General features: G+C 46.5%; 1 protein-coding gene across 4 annotated transcripts in view; it reads left to right on the forward strand.

Moving 5' to 3' along the window:
• The window catches only part of NCAM1 (neural cell adhesion molecule 1), a 197,351-nt gene that overhangs the window by 164,060 nt on the left and 16,385 nt on the right, over positions 1-16,906 (forward strand). For all 4 annotated transcript variants that reach the window (XM_032229550.1, XM_032229548.1, XM_032229549.1 and 1 more), the window contains 2 exons: positions 12,653-12,777; positions 14,546-14,726. In XM_032229550.1, coding sequence (XP_032085441.1) covers positions 12,653-12,777; positions 14,546-14,726 — 306 coding nt within the window. The remainder of the gene's footprint in view (positions 1-12,652; positions 12,778-14,545; positions 14,727-16,906) is intronic.

Consider the following 16,906-nt stretch of genomic DNA (forward strand, 5'->3'; position numbering starts at 1 on the left):
GTTTTGGCCCGCCAGGGGCCAGCGGAGATGACAACAGATTCGGACAGTGAGGAGGTTGGGGAGGGAGATGGGCCAGTCCTGGAGTCTGGGGAAGGCTCAGATGAGGGCTCTGTGTCGGAGGCAGAGAGGGGGCCAGGGCCGTCTGACAGTTATCAGCTGCCTTCGGAGTCGGACATCAGTGAGGCAGAAGAACAGCTGGAGCCTGTTCCCAGTGTGTGCATGCACATAGTTTCCAGACAAAGGGAACAGCGAAAGAACAGGGGTCGACTTGGGAGTAAAGCCACAGGGGGACAATGAACGGCCCCTCCCAGAGGAAATAAAAGAAGAGCGAAAAGGGAGTGGAGTTTGCAAGAGACAATTAGTTCGCTTCATTGGTTCGTGACTCTCCGAGACTCCTTGCCAAGTTCTGCAGATCTCGGCCTGGCAGCTCTCCAAGCCAGAGAAGGTCTGTGACTGTAAATCCTCCCTTGAAAGACTTCGCTGGATGTGAATGAGCAGAATTCACAGTCAATTCATAAAAGGGTTTTTTTTTTGTCCAGACAAGGAGTTTGCTTCATGCTCTCGGGAAGCCTCCGTCAGAACATACCCTGAGATCCACCCTTTGGAGAGAAGGATCTCCATCACCTGGGTAGATCTCACAATGCACAATCGGCAGTTTATGTATTGATTTATTGATCGCATTTCAAAATCGCCCATCTCCCTCAGAACTGCAACTCTTCAGCTTCAGGATAAAGTTCCCTTCCACTTTCCTTAAAAACAAATTTAAAAATGCTGTCAAATAATCAGGGCCAGATGGAATCCATGAAGCAATATATTTCATTAGGTTACTGATTGCAGTTTGAGAGCGAGAGGAAGCCGTTAGCAAAGAAATGAAGTTGCCGTGAAAGATTCCTCTGCTTCCTTGTGATTGAGCTGTTAACCTTTGGAATGTAATTGCCAGGATGTTATTACCTAAATTTTTTCAGGGGAATTAAACGGGAGAGAGAGAAGTAATGAGAGATGAATTCCATCAATGGAAGATGCCTGAAATAGAAATCCTGGTGTTTTTTTTTAATGTCATGATGAGCTATTCTGCCTCTTCGGGATTAAATAAAAGATTGAGAAAGGAAGACACAGAACAACCCTGAATGGCTCCTAAATTCCATCTTGAATTTTTTTTTTAAAAAAAAGAAAACTTCCAGAAACTTTTGAGAGGTGGAACCTTACAAATGAAATCATGCTTCCTTGATGTTTGTTGCCAAGATTTTGGAAGGAAATCTGGTTCAAGAGAGAAACGGAAACCTGGGAGATAGATTTGCATCGTTCTGTCATTTTGTGGACAGGTGGACAGTAAAGCTGAGACAGCAATAAGTATCTGAGTTCAGGTGGGTTCAGGTGAGTTCAGGTGAATTCAGGATTAGGGTCAGGTGAGGTGAATTCAGGTGAATTCAGGTTAGGTGACCTACCTACCTACCTCTTGTCCTCTCCCTCCCTTCCTTTTCTTTCTATTTTTCTCCCTCTTCTTTATTTCCCTCTCCCCCTCTTTCTCTTTTTCCTTCCTTCTCTTTCTCGCCTTCCCTACCTTCTCTTTCTATTTTTCCTCCCTCTTCTTTATTTCTCTCTCCCCCTCCTTCTCTTTTTCCTTCCTTCTCTTTCTCTCCCTCCCTTTTCTTTCTGTTTCCTCCCTCTTCTTTATTTCCCTCTCCCCCTCCTTCTCTTTTTCCTTCCTTCTCGTTCTCTCCCTCCCTCCCTCCTTTCCTCCCTTCCCTTTCTATTTTTCCTCCCTCTTCTTTATTTCTCTCTCCCCCTCCTTCTCTTTTTCCTTCCTTCTCTTTCTCTCCCTCCCTTTTCTTTCTATTTCCTCCCTCTTCTTTATTTCTCTCTCCCACTCCTTCTCTCTTTCCTTCCTTCTCTCTCTCTCCCTCCCTCCTTCTGCCTAGTCCTTATACTTTCCCCATCTTCTTGGCAAGTGGGCGACCTTGACAAATAGCCACATGAGCTGGGCTTTCTCCCAGCTTGGTGTCCTTCACAGGGACTGAGGTAAGATTCCCATTATCCCCAGCTGCTGAGGGGCAGGTGGGGGGGGGGGCGCCTCACGCAGCACCACTGGGGGACGCCAGCTTGAGAAAAGCTGTTGTAACCTTGACGCTGATAGTCGGTCTTTACACGTTAAAACCCAGAGGGCAAAATCTCTCCTGCTTTATGTTCTTCCTCCTCATTAGGTCTTGCCTCTCTTTCTCCTCTCTCTGCCTTTTATTTCGCCTCATAATTTATCTTCACAGCAGGCTTCACCTTTATGTGTCTTTATCTATCCTTCATGTTGCCATAGCAACCCAGCATCCCATCAAAACTGAAAATGCCGAACCGGATTGAGACGAGCAGGATGGCTTCCTCCCCTTTTCTCCCCCCCCCTCCCTCCTTCTCTGGCCCCTTTGCTTCTCCCTCCGCCCCAATTTCAAGGGTCCCATTAGGGACTCTGCCTCCTCAGCAGATGTGGACCAGATGTGTGTGAATTAAGGAAGGAGGAGCCTTTCTCTTCCCCACCCCCCCAGGTTCCCCATGGGGGGATTTGTTTTGAAGAGAGGCGTTGGCATGGATGCGATTGGGAGCTTCAGCCATGTTCCCGGGAGCCTTCCTTCTCCTCACACTCCCCTCCGTGCGGGCTTTCCGAGTAGCTCATTGATCTTTGCGAACGGCAGAGATGAATTCAATTATATTAGTCCTCGTTTCAACATTGAGCAGGATGAATCTGAAGGGGCTCAAAGGAAACACGGAAGGACCCTACTAAGTCCTTGGAAAGTTGTTTTGCAAGTACCTCCAAAGCTTCCGGTCCTCAAGCTTAAACCGTGCTTTGGATATGCAGGAGAACCTGGGAAGGTCTGTGGGTGGAGAACGAAGGGGACCTTCAATGAAAACTGGACCCCTTTGAAGTGGCCTTTTCTTTCCTTTTCTCCTTTCTTCCTTTCCTCTTTCTTTTCCTTTCCTTTCTTCCTTTCCTTTCTTCCTTTCCTTTCCTTTTTTCCTTTCCTTTTTTCCTTTTCTCCTTTCTTTTCATTTTTCCCTTTCCTTCCCCCTTTTCTTTCCTTTCTTCCTTTCCTCTTTCTTTTCCTTTCCTTTCTTCCTTTCCTTTCCTGCTTTCTTTCCTTCCCCTCCCTTCCTTTTCTTCCTTCTTTTCTTCTTTCTTTCTTTCCTTCTTCTCTCTCTTTTACACACACACACACACACACGCACACTATTTCATAGAGAGGAAGAAAACAGTGAAGGTTAATGTAGGGAGGGGGATACCAAGCTGCTCAAAGGACTGGCTTTGAGTGACAGGAGTTTCGTTTCAAAATGGCCCCCTCTTTCTTCCTCCTACATCCCCATTTCTTCCGGGGCCCCGCAAGCTGTGAATTTGAACGCGGACAAAAGCTTTCATGACGATGAGCAGGTATTGATGGGGAAGGGGCCTGGCTCCGCAGCCTTTACACTGCGGAGGAACAGGGGAAATGCTGAAGACTTGGATGTAAACCTCTTGAGCACCCAACTGTCTTTACTTTATTACTCTCAGGCCCGGAGTTGTTTGACAAAGGGCCCTTCGGTCTCCTGACGCCTCCAAGTCTACTTTAAAGACAAGAGGGTTGACCGGGGCTGCTTCGACTGTGTGGATTTTGAGATGCTGTTGCAAAGGGATCTTCGCTTGTTTGTAAACGTATAAGATTTGCCATCCTGGGGCCCATATCCGGACCCCCTTCGTTCGTCTTCCTGCACAGCTATCAGAGTGGGAAGATGGGGGGGGGGATTCTGGGGGTTTCCCTTTGTTTTTCTATTCATACAGAGAGGAGGAAGGCAATCCCTCTCCATTTGTCTTAAATTTTAGAAACTGGCTGACTTCTTTGCAGTGTCTTTTTGAATGAATGACCTGTTGCTATATTAAATCACTTTTCCTTCCCTTTCCTTCTCCTTTTCCTTTCCTCCCTCCTCCTTTCCTTTCCTCTCTTCCTTCTCCCTTCCTTTCCTTCTCCATTTCCTTTCCTCCCTCCTCCTTTCCTTTCCTTCTCCCTTTCCTTTCCTCCCTCCTCCTTTCCTTTCCTTCTCCCTTTCCTTTCCTCCCTCCTCCTTTCCTTTCCTCTCTTCCTTCTCCCTTCCTTTCCTTCTCCATTTCCTTTCCTCATCCTTTCCTCTCTTCCTTCTCCCTTCCTTTCCTTCTCCATTTCCTTTCCTCCCTTCTCCCTTTCCTTCTCCATTTCCTTTCCTTTCCTCATCCTTTCCTTTCCCCCTTCTCCCTTTTCTTTCCTCCCTCCTCCTTTCCTTTCCTTCTCCCTTTTCTTTCCTCCCTCCTCCTTTCCTTTCCTTCTCCATTTCCTTTCCTTTCCTCATCCTTTCCTTTCCCCCTTTCCTTTCCACCCTCCTCTTTTCCTTTCCTTCTCCCTTTCCTTTCCTCCCTCCTCCTTTCCTTTCCTTCTCCCTTTCCTTTCCTCCCTCCTCTTTCCCTTCCCTTCCCTTTCCTCCCCTCCCTTCCTTTCCCGTGTTATGGCAGTTGCCAGGAATTGGTTGGCGAAGAGGAAGCCTTCTCTAGTCTTAGTGATGTTTTGTGCCTCCCTCCCTGACTTGGTATTTAATGAGTCTGCAGCCCCATCGCTCTTCCTAACCAACCCCCCCCAGCCCCCCCCCCCCCTGCAAGGGACTCAGTGCTTGTGCTTGTTCAATAATAATCCTGTGGTTTTATTTTAGATCGATGGGTTTTTCGTTCTGTTCTGTTTTGTTTTTAACTGTCTGCTCTGGCGTTTCGATAGAATGGCTAATTTGATTTTGTTTAGACTTTTTAATCTGTAAATGTTGTTGATTCTTTTTTGCCCATTGTTTACATCCGTTTTTTTAATTTATTATTTTTTTTTTTTTTGTATTTTTCATGTGACTTCCTCCACTTTCCTTTCAACCAAATCATGTGCGTGCGTATCATGTGACTTTGTCATGTGGCTTGCATGGTGCTGACGGTGTCGTCCACGCTGGTGAACAGAAGGTAAAACATTTAAATGACAGCAACGAAAAAGAAAGGCTTTGTTCTGATTTAGTTAACAGATTCTGCACAGGACAAAACGAAAACAAAAACGAATTAGAAACACGATACCTTTTTTTTCCCCCCCCTCCCATTCAGAACCTCTGAAGTTTCATCACTTAAAATTTTCCTTCTATAACCTCTCATTATTATTATTATTTTTAAAAAGCTTTGTCCAACACATTGTGTCTGCATGCAACTCAACTAAAGTCCATCCTTCTCTTGCTCTTCTGTGATGAGGGCACCCTAGGGATGGTCTTAGGGGTGCCAGGCTAAATTGTTTGTTTCCATTGTTCAGGGGTTTGATTTAATTCGTTAGGTGTGTTTTTTCTTCCAGAGCATATTGCAAACAAAAACACCTTCTACACCCATGTGGAGAACGGGATAAGCTGTAGGCCCAAGGGTTAGCGCAGAATTTTTAAAAAAATATATGGAAGCTTCTCCGTTGAGTTTATCTGCTCATCCTGCAGTTACTGGTCCATCAGCTGATTCAGGTTATCCAACGATTCCTGGAACGCTGCCATGTCTGCATTGATACTTTATTTATTTCATTTATTTTGTCAAGCAGATATAAGTATTAGCACGAGTATGAATACAAGAAATGGATACGAATAAGTGGAGACAGTAGGACAGGGAGGGTAGAGCATTGATGCACTTATGCACGCCCCTTACAGACCTCTTAGGAATGGGGTGAAGTCAACAGTCCGATCAAGGAGGTTTGACGTTGCACAGAAGAGAGAGATTCCCAGCACAAGGTCTTGAGCGACCTCTGAAAGACGCATCTGGGCCTGGTGTTCTTGGACCAGGTCTACCTAGTCGTAACCCACGGCTGAAGACCAGTTCTCCACTTAGCAATAGCAATAGCAGTTAGACTTATATACCGCTTCATAGGGCTTTCAGCCCTCTCTAAGCGGTTTACAAGAGTCAGCATATCGCCCCCACAGTCTGGGTCCTCATTTCACCCACCTTGCAAGGATGGAAGGCTGAGTCAACCCTGAGCTGGTGAGATTTGAACAGCCGAACTGCAGATAACAGTCAGCTGAAGTGGCTGCAGTACAGCACTCTAGCAATAGCAATAGCAGTTAGACTTATATACCACTTCATAGGGCTTTCAGCCCTCTCTAAGCGGTTTACAGAGTCAGCATATCGCCCCCACAGTCTGGGTCCTCATTTCACCCACCTCGGAAGGATGGAAGGCTGAGTCAACCTTGAGCCGGTGAGATTAGAACCGCTGAACTGCAGATAACAGTCAGCTGAAGTGGCCTGCAGTGCTGCACCCTAACCACTGCGCCATCTCGGCTCCATATAAACTTCCATGCTAACAGCCATCGGTGAGGATAAGGAGCCGGGGCTCAGAGATGCTCAGATGTTTAAAAAAAAATATTTATTGAGTTTGTCTGCTCATTCTGCAGTTCATACTGCAGTCCATCAGCAGATCTCGGTTATCGTGCGATTCCTGGAATGAAAGTCCAAGAATTTGTTTCCAGACAAATTCCAGCCATTTTTTTTTATTATTTTTTGGCTATTAAGTTAAAATAACTGATAAGGGAGAATTATTTCACAGAAGGAGCAGTGGGAGCTTGGAACCAACTTCCAGAGGAGTTAATGAGTGGGGGGTCAGTCATCAATAACCAAGCTTAAACATGCTTGGGATAAACACATGTCCATCCGCCAACAAAAATAAAATTAATAATTAAAAAGAATACATAATTAAATTTAAATAAAACCCCATAGAACAAATAATTCAAAGGGAAGACTTCATGGAACACTGGGACTTTTTCTGGCGTCAATTTTTTAGGTTTCTATGTTATGAGAAGGTTGGAAGTGCTGAGTATCACTTCCCTTGGACTACAATTGTCCTCCTGTTTTTTTATCCAACTGCTATTTCCTTAGAGTCCTCTTCCCTAAACAGCAGAAGACAGCTGGGAAGTCAGTCACTTCTATAAACTATAGATCAGTCAAGAGAGAGTTTACGTATGTTTGCATGACAAAAGGGTTTGGCACAGATGGTTCACCCAATGGGAATAAAACTGGCACAGAGGCCATATTCTTGTAGGGCTTCCATTCGTGCCTCTTTTGAGCCAAGAAGCCTTTGAAAAATCCTGCTGGAAGTATCCATCATCACCTCCGGGGTCTGTTTGTTGTGATTCAAGAACACGGAAGCAAACAATTTGGCCTTTGTCCTACAAGGAAGAGTCCTTACCTTCCCGTTGGAGTTGTTGGCCACGAGGAAGGAAGGATTTCCTAGAACAGAAGACTACCTAGAACAGGGGTGTCCAATCTTGGCAACTTTTTTAAGACATCTGGACTTCAACTCCCAGAATTGGTGGATGGGGGAATTTTGGAAGTTGAAGTCTGCAGGTCTCAAAAGTTCCCAAGGTTGGACACCCCTGGCCTAGAATTTCACTTGATTTAACACACACACCCCGCCCCGCCTGCCATTTGAGAAGGCCAACATCACCCCTTGGCTTTTTGCTTCCCAGAAGATCAATAGTTTGCTTGGAAAAGCACCCCAGGCCATCCTCATTTCACCCTCCATCTCAGCTTCCCTTTGCGTTCAAGCAGGGGTTTGCCAGGGAAACTAACCCAAGTAACTCAACAGCGTGTGGAGTGAAGAAGCCACTGTCCTGTTTTTTTCTCTCTCTCTCTCTCCTTCCACAGATGTTTGGGCGACATCCCCCCCCCCTGGAACTAACCCTCGGCCTCCTTGGTGTTGTGCAGCCTGTTGTCTTTTCACCCAACCCATCTCATTTCTCCGTGTGCTACTTTAACCTCTTCCTCTCCTTTGTCTTTTTCTACCTCAACTGTTGGCCAAACTTGGGATGAGCGCCCTTCGTGGTTTGAAACTGTGGCGGGTGCTTTTCGTCACAAGTTTTCAACCCTTTTTACACAGTGACCCAAAAAAGGGGGAGGTGCTTAATGACATGGGAAGGTGGGGAGGTCTTTAATTGTGTTCCAAGGAGGGGCGTGGGGCCAAACATTTTTAATAGCCTCCTACTCAACATTTCTGAGTTGGGTCTACTCCAGAGGATGGTTTTTCTCCCTCCTGCTAAAGTGAAGGAGAAACGATGCTGTTTGCAAAGAAGAACCATTTCCTTCATGGCTCCTTAATGTCCCTCCTTGCTCCTGAGATACCTGAGGGGCAGGAGTGCTCCTTTCCCTCACCGGCTCCTTCTCTTGATGTACAAAAGAGCGCATGAATGCTGAAGCAAGAGGCCGGACGGGGCCCTCCTGAGCCTCATAAATGCCCCCTTAGCCCAGTCAAGGCTTATGGGTGGTGTGTGCCAAGGTCCGCAGTCACCTGTCCCTGCCATCAATTCGAGAGAAACAAGCTACTGTGTAAAAGGAGGTGTTGTGTTCCTTTTCCTCTAGGCTGCATGGACAAGTGTGGTCGCCTCCTTCTCATCTCTCTTTCTCGGGTGGGGGCTGTTTGATGACTTTATAATAACCATAACTTCTTTTTTCCTTCAGCGTTGGTCATTTGGGACACCACAAAGTCCATTCTCAGTTTGGTCCAGACTTTCGAAGCCCCTCCCCATGCAGATGCCAGGGTTCCAAATAGCACCCAAAAGTAAATCAGAGCCCAAGGCAAAGGATTCCTCAAAGTCCCAATTTATTAAGAGAGACATGTTGGCACATCTGGGAAAACCCGAATCTGAAAGCTTCCTGGTTTCCCCCTCCCAGTTGAAAGTTCAAGATCTTGCCCCCAACACCCACATGGTTCAATCTCCCACTGCCATGCTGGCAGTTTCACCCATCCAGTTCCGGTCAAGTGCAGAGGTGCAGAGACAAAGGATGACCTTGACTTTCCAGAAAGAATGTTGTTATGGCTACATATCATCTAACTCTGTACAATTCCCCCCTCCCATTTTCCCACCATAGAAAAATAGAAAGTGTGGCAGGCCAAAGATTTTCCAAAAGAAAATATGTCAGCAGAAGGGATAAAAGAGTGGAGGGGGGAAGCGGAGAGGAAAGATGTTTACACATTTTGGGGGGAATCTGGGTCCATCCTCGTGTCTATCCTGACTCTGAAAATCCAGCTTCCCTCTGTTGATGCGATTCCTCCATAAGCCTTTGAATTCCGAGGAGGAAGTGTCGAAAGCTGCTGGCAAATCTGGATTTAGAGTGAGATCAGAATTAGGAAAAGCTGAAAGTACAAAGTACTTTGCAGGGCTGTTTACTCCAGAACAAGCTTCAGGAAGTTCAGGGGGGGGAATTGTGCTTTGGATTGCAATTGTACTCTTCCAAAGGCCCCTTTAGCGGATTGGCCTAAATGCATGAATGCCAAAGGACATCAATGATCCGATGGGGCTGGTGGAGGGGGGGTGGGTGGATTAAGAGGCGCTTCCATGGCAGAGCTGCATTTATTCATGTTGTCAGTTGCAAAAATGGCACTGTAGTGGAAGGAAGGAAGGAGGGAGGGAGGGAGGGAAGGAAGGAAGGAAGGAGGGAGGGAGGGAGGGAGGGAAGGAAGGAAGGAAGGAGGGAAAGAAGGAAGGAAGGAAGGAAGGAAGGAAGGAGGGAGGGAGGGAGGGAGGGAAGGAAGGAGGGAAAGAAGGAAGGAAGGAAGGAAGGGTTTCACATAAACAACTTTGCGTCTTCCACTTCTAACGGGAAAGAAGCATGTTCAAGCCACGAAATGTTCTTCCCTGTGGCCTTTGTGGCACACAAAGAGCCAAGGTGGCGCAGTGGTTAAATGCAGCACTGCAGGCTACTGCTAGATCAGCAGGTCAGCGGTTCAAATCTCACCGGCTCAGGGTTGACTCAGCCTTCCATCCTTCCGAGGTGGGTAAAATGTGGACCCAGATTGTTGTTGGGGGCAAATATGCTGACTCTCTGTAAACCGCTTAGAGAGGGCTGAAAGCCCTATGAAGCGGTATATAAGTCTACTGCTATTGCTATTGCTATTGCTAACACTTAGGAAGCTAGGCTGTGCATCCAACCTCTGTAATGGCACCCCAACTTTTTTAGGGTGACAATGCGTCATTTTCCCTTTTCGGCTTCCCAAAATTTCCCAGGCGGTTGAGATAAAGTGACAAGAAGAGCAAAGTACACTTAGCTACCTCCTTCACCTGCCCATATATACCTTATCCATCACTTTCTTCTCCCTCTCTCTCCTCCCCCTCCCTACCTCCTTTCTTCCCTCTGTCATCCTTTTCTACTTCCCCTTCCTCTCTCCTTCTCCTCTCTCCCCTCTCCACTCCTCCTTTCTCTCCTCCTCTTCCCCCCTCCACCCTCTCTCCTTTCCCTCTCTTCTTCCCTTACCCCTCTCCTCTGCTTCCCACTCTTCCTCTCATTTACTTGTTGTATTTCAGCTTCTGAGCAAGCTCCATTTTATGTTGATGGTATTTATAATTCCTTTTCAATATACATATTTAATTTTAACATATATCTTCCTCAGGGAATTATTATGTCATCCTTCCGGCAGGTGGCTGGAGAGAGTTGCTTAACCAGGCCTGCAGGAATAAAAAATCAAATTGCCCAATTTTAAGAAAAGGAAAGGACTAGATTAAATATTACAGGGGGAAAAACCTAAACGGGTGGTAAACTATCCATATTCATTGTCAGTAATTAATCAAGAAGACACTGGAAAAATAAAAAGGACCCAGGATAATCTCAATGGTTACATTTCCTTTTGACAGCTAAAAATTAAGATTTGTCAAAATACATTTTAGGCAAAGACAACAAATCACTCGTGTCATAGAAATGGTCCATTTGTCTCTGACATTTCTGGGGTTTGTTTTTTTGTGTGCCTTTTTCACTCTTTTCTAATGTCTTCCCCCTCCCCATAATTACTGTTTTAATGGACGCAGTTTTGTCTGCTTAAACAAAACAAACAGAAACCCACCTCCGTCTCCTTCATAGAATAAAAGTTTCTAAACGTTCATCATCATCAGGTAGTAATACGCAGTTTGTTTGTTTATTCAGCTGTGTGTTTGTTTATTAAATTTATACACTTAAGAGCTGCTTTGCTTGACTTTCCCCAGCCTCCCCCTCTCCCTCGCACCTCCCGAATATTCTAATGTCAGCAATGGGGGCACATTCTGGGTTTTTCCCCCCCCCTTCCTAATGAGTTTATGGTACTATCCTGATTATTTTTTTTACAGGCAATAGTTTTCCAGAAGTTCTTAGGAATCTGCTGGGTGACTTCTGTCTCTTGAAAAGCAGTTCCTGGATTCCCTTCAGTTTCACTGTTGTCCTGGTGCAAATCTCTCCTCCCATCCCCAATCTCTCTCTCTCACACACATACACACACACACACAACCTCTGAGCCCTGAATTGTCTCTCTCTCTTGTGCATCCCTAGAAATAACTAGCCTGATGCCTCCTCCTCCTCTTCTTCCTCCTCTCCCTCTCCCTCCTCTTCCTCCTCTTCTTCCTCCTCCTCCTCGTCTTTCTCCTCCTCCCTTTCCTCCTCCTCCTCCCTCTCTCTCCTCCCCCTCCTCCTCCTTAATTGGTTGGGCAATTGGGGAAGAGGGGATGGGCAATTCCCTTTCGGTTGCCTATTAACTAGCAAGCGAAGGGATCAATCTTTGAAAGGTGACCATTTTTCAATTGCAAGAAGCAAGAAGTGAGATCAGAGAGATCCTTTCACCTGCAGTGGGTTGGCATTCTCAGTTCACCGCTCCTTCAGGAGGGGGAAGGGTCCGGTTTTTTTTGGCATGGTTCTCTGGTTCTCTCATGGTTCTCATGTCTTATTTTCAGGGAAACACGCTAGTTGTTGTAGTTTAGACTCCAGTAACAAAAGCAGGGGGGGGGGAGTGTCTGTGTGCACATACCTGTGTGCACCTGTGTAGATGAAGTGAAACAGGAAAGCTGTTTAGACAGGAAGAAAGGCAAACCTACAGATTCCTTTCCTGCAGAGGGCGGCATTCAATGCACGAGTCTCTTGCAGATTCCAGAATGTTGAAATCTGACAAGAAACCGAAGAAGGGGCTGTGTGATGTTCAACACAAAGCTGTTGACAATCCCCCACAAAGCTGGTGGGGGGGGGAGGAGAAAATGCCCGTGTGTTGGCTGTCCAGAAAAAGTTAGACAAAGGGATCATTGTATGTACTATTTTTAGCCCCCTCAAGGAAAATGGGATATAAATACAAGCAATAAATAAAATATTTATTGACCCTTTTGAAATATTCAAACTCTGCAAAAATTAAAGCTCTCCCTGCTCCCTTGGCCACAGGCTGAGGAGATCCACCCAGGCCTCCTGGTTTCCAGATGGGTCATAAATCTGTCAGGTGCAAGAAACTAGGATTATTCCACAAAGTACAAGTCCATGTTACCTCTAAACGGGAATCTGAACTACTAACAGTCCAAGCCAATTGGTGGTAGACAAGAAGTCAACGAAATTCAAAGTGGGCTGGACTTACAGCTCTTCTGGGCGTGAACTGATGACATGCTTGACCCCCACCTCCCTCGGGCTCAACCTGGTCATCTCCTACGGAATCGTCATCAAATCTTTTTTCCTTCATGACAAACTTTTAGGCTTCCATGAAAAGGTGGAGGCGGTACGGAGTTTGTGGTTTGAAGGTGGCCACAGGAGCATATTTGAACTGGGTCGATGGTGGGATGTCGCTGTGTATTCGTTGAATCAATCGCTTGCCCCCCATTCAATGTGCATTTACACCCATTTTGGCAGGGGAGCCCAGTGCGCCAAAGCTGGAAGGCCACATGGGAGACAACGGGAACTCCATCAAAGTGAACCTCATCAAGCAAGACGACGGGGGATCCCCCATCCGCCACTATCTCATTAAATACAAAGTCGTAAGTCTGGCTGATGAACCTGGGTTAGCTTCTGGGGCTGGTTTTTAACCCTCGGCTGATATTGGAAAGAAACAACTCTTAATTACTGTATCTTTCGGAGTATAAGACGCACCTTCCCCCCCCCCAAAAAAAGAGGGTAAAAATCTGGGTGCGTCTTATACACTGAATACAGCATTTTTGGCCTCCTGAAACCCCGCCCTCTTTGCAAAAATGGATGTGCAGAGGGTTTGGGAGGCCTGCAAAGTACTCCTGGAAGTCGGAGAGGGCAAAAACGAGCGAAAAATTGGCTATTTTTTGCTCGTTTTTGCCTCCTTCCATCCCCCAGGAACACTTTGGAGGCCTCTCAAAGTCTCTGCGTGTCCCGTTTTTCACAAAAAATGAGGCGTGCAGAAGGTTTGGGAGATCTGCAGAATGCAAAAAGTTTTTTCTTTTAAATTTACCTCTTCAAAACCTTGGCGTGTCTTATACTCCGGTGCGTCTTATACACCAAACAATACAGTAAGTCAGATTTGACAAACGTGACAAATTTCTCAGATAAATTTGTGTGCATTGGGATGTTGGAAATAGCAGAAGGAATGATTGTGTTTAGTGAGAAAATATTACAATAGGTTTGAGTCAGGGGTGAAATGCTCTGAAGTCTGCTACTGGTTTGCTTCGCATGCGCGCTGTTCGCGCAAACCAGTAGTAAAAACTATGCTATCAGTTTGGGCGAACCGGTAGTTCCGACAATCAACTTGCGACAATCAGTTGTTCTGCACGATTTCTAATTAGAACTCGCACGGCGTAGCTGACCGTCGCACCCCGACGATAGAACCGGTTCAGGGGCGTGGCAGGGCGAGTTACTACCTACTCGGCCGAACCGGTCTGAACTGGTACGAACCCACCTCTGCCCTAATTCCTACAGAGGACCTTCCCAGTTGCTGTTGGGAAGCTGTGCTGTTAATGGCCAGGTGCTTATCATGGGGATAATCTGCCTGCAGATTCAACCTGCCATGACGTCAGAGGACACCTGTGGCTCAGGGGCAGAGCAGAAGGCCCTCCCCAGGCAGGCAGGGCAAGGTTCATCCTTGAGTGATGTCGTGCTAACTGAACCTCGATGGCCTGACAGGAGAAGAGCGTTATTCACATCTGCTTTGATGCAAAATCCAAGAGCAGAAGGACGCAAGGGGCGGGTTGCTTTTTCATGTCAAGCTTCTGAAACTGAGGTACCGTATTTTTCAGAGTATAAGACGCACCTTTTTCCCTCAAAAAAGAGGCTGAAAATCTGGGTGCGTCTTATACACCGAATACAGCATTTTTTGCCTCCCGAAACCCCGCCCCTTCAACAAATGGCCATGTACAGCCTTTAGAAGGCTTCCAGAGAGCTCCTGGAGGCTGGGGAGGGCAGAAATGAGTGAAAATGGCCCTTTTTTGCCCCTCCCAGCCCCCAGCAGCACTCTATAAGCTTCCTAAAGGCTATCCGTGCCCTTTTTTTTTTGACAAAAAACGAAAAACGGATCATGTTTTGCTCGTCCCCCCTGAATACTCTACAAGCTTCCTAAGGGCTATTCGTGCCCTTTTTTTGAAAATAAATGGGCCTGTTTTCACAAAAAATGGGCCGTTTTTGGGAAGTTTGCAGAGTGCAAAAACTTTTTTTTTAAAATTTTCCTCTTCAAAACCTTGCTGAGTCTTATACTCCGGTGCATCTTATACTCTGAAAAATACGGCATTTCCCAGCTCCACGGTGCTTCATGCCTCTGTCCTCTTCCTCCCTTCCCCTTTTCTGCAGAAACAATCCCCCGAGTGGAAGCCGGAGATTCGTCTCCCGTCAGGCAGCGACCACGTCATGCTCAAGTCGCTGGACTGGAACGCCGAGTACGAAGTCACCGTCATCGCGGAGAACCAACAAGGGAAATCCAAGCCGGCACGCTACGCTTTCAGGACCTCAGCCCAGCCCACCATCATCCCAGGTAGCCCCTCATTTTCTGCCCCCCTCCTTTTCCGCTTGAACTTTTAATGCACTGGCATCACATCCTTTAATGCGCTTCCGTTTAAAAACCACCAAGACAAAAGCAACGGAAACTCCCCGGCCGCACGCTTGCTTTCCGTCATCCTCATAACTGGTAATCCATCTTAGAACGTAGCTCTTCGGCCTCGTACATACCCCAAGGGCCCCGTCTGCGGTATGTATGCTCCATCGATGGTCGGTTTCCCCCTGGCAACTCTTGAGACAGTTGGGTTTGTTGCGCATGGCTTTTGAGTGAGGTTCTTCCAAGCAAGGAGGCACAGAAGCAAGTGGGGAAACCCACCAGTTTAGGTCACTGGTTTTTCTCCACTTGTCGCTTCCAGGGCCCATGACGAAACCCCGTCAGGTTTTGCTTCCAAGAACACCTTGGCGTTCTCAGCTAAGACTTCCAACTGCTTGGCCTACAAAGAGCTGAACACCAGGATGCAAATTAAGCATGCACTGATATTTAGTTCCTCTGTATCATTGGTTTCGCTTGGGGTGGGCAACCACTAAAAATGCTGCAGGTTTTACCCTTCTCTGTCCCCCCCCCCCTCTGGAGTCCCCCCCCCCAGCCCTAATTCTGAAATAATTGAAGGGGGTGGAGGAAGATCTTATAGAACAGATGGTGATCTCTAAAGCTTCCTTCCTCCTTTTTCCCCCTTTGCTTTCCTTTCTTTTCCCTCCTTCTCCTTTCTTTCTTTCTTTCTTTCTTTCTTTCTTTCTTTCTTTCTTTCTTTCTTTCTTTCCTTTCCTTTCTTTTCCTTTGTTCTCCTTTCCTCCCCTTTCCCCTTTTCTTTCTCCTCCTTTCCTTTCCTCCTTCTCTTCATTCTTTCCTTTCCTTCCCTCCTTCTCCCTTCCTTCTTTTTTCCCTTTTCCCTCCTTTCCTTTCCTCCCCTTTCCTTTCCCTCCCTCCTTCTCCTTTCCTTCTTTTCTTTCCTTTCCCCTCCTTTCCTTTCCTTCCCTCCTTTTTCTTTCCTTCCTTCCTTTCTTTTCCTTTGCTCTCCTTTCCCCCCTTTCCCTTTCCTTTCTCCTCCTTTCCTTTCCTCCTTCTCTTCATTCTTTCCTTTCTTTTCCTCTCCTTTCCTTCCTTCTCCCTTCCTTCTTTCTTTTCCTTTTCCCTCCTTTCCTTTCCTCCCCTTTCCTTTCCCTCCCTCCTTCTCCTTTCCTTCCTTCCTTTCTTTTCCTTTGCTCTCCTTTCCCCCCTTTCCCTTTCCTTTCTCCTCCTTTCCTTTCCTCCTTCTCTTCATTCTTTCCTTTCTCTCCTTCCTTCTCCTTTCCTTCTTTCCATTCTTTTCCTTCCCTTCCCTTCCTCTCCTTCTCTTTTCCTTCCTCTCTTTCCTTCTCTCCCTCTCTGTCTTTCCATACAATATAGGCCGCAATGGGTCTTTGATATAATTTGTCAGCCAGAGATTTATATTTCGCTTGAAGGGAGAATTTCATTATAGCCGCGTCCAGTAACATTCTAAAACAACTGACACTTCATACAGCCACATCAGCAATTCTAATGCCTTCCCCCCCAACCCTCACCTTGGTTTCTCCGAAAGACAAATTGTGCAGCTCCATTCGAAATAAATCTCATTGGGGAGTGGAAAGGAAGATTGGCTCCAGGTATATTTTTAACACGGTTCCGTTGGCAAAAAAAAATGAATCTACAACATCTTATCTTGTCCTGTCCTCTGGTCTTCATCTTGTTTTCCCCTTCAGCCCCCTGAAAAATCTCCGGTTTCTATGAGATTCGTCCTGGTGGGTTGAAATTTGGCCACGAAGGCCTGACGTTTCATTTTCTAGGTGCTGAGAGAGAAATGTACGTGGCAAATTCCGAAGTAGGCTAACTCTGAACGTTGACCTTCTGGTTGGAAGGTCCTTCTGAAATGTTGACCTTCTGCATTTGCTTAGCAAGACCTCCCCCAACTCAGTGAACATGGCCAAAAATGTCAAGTGGTGAGGAAGGCAGGAGGCCTACAACCTCTAGTTCAGTGTTTCTCAACCTTGGCAACTTGAAGATGCCTGGACTTCAACTCCCAGAATTCCCCAGCCAGCGAATGCTGGCTGGGGAATTCTGGGAGTTGAAGTCCAGGCATCTTCAAGTTGCCAAGGTTGAGAAACACTGCTCTAGTTGCTATTTTAGGATTAGGTTGAATG

The sequence above is a fragment of the Thamnophis elegans genome, chromosome 13, assembly GCF_009769535.1.
Source record: "Thamnophis elegans isolate rThaEle1 chromosome 13, rThaEle1.pri, whole genome shotgun sequence".
NCBI classification, from domain to species: domain Eukaryota; kingdom Metazoa; phylum Chordata; class Lepidosauria; order Squamata; family Colubridae; genus Thamnophis; species Thamnophis elegans.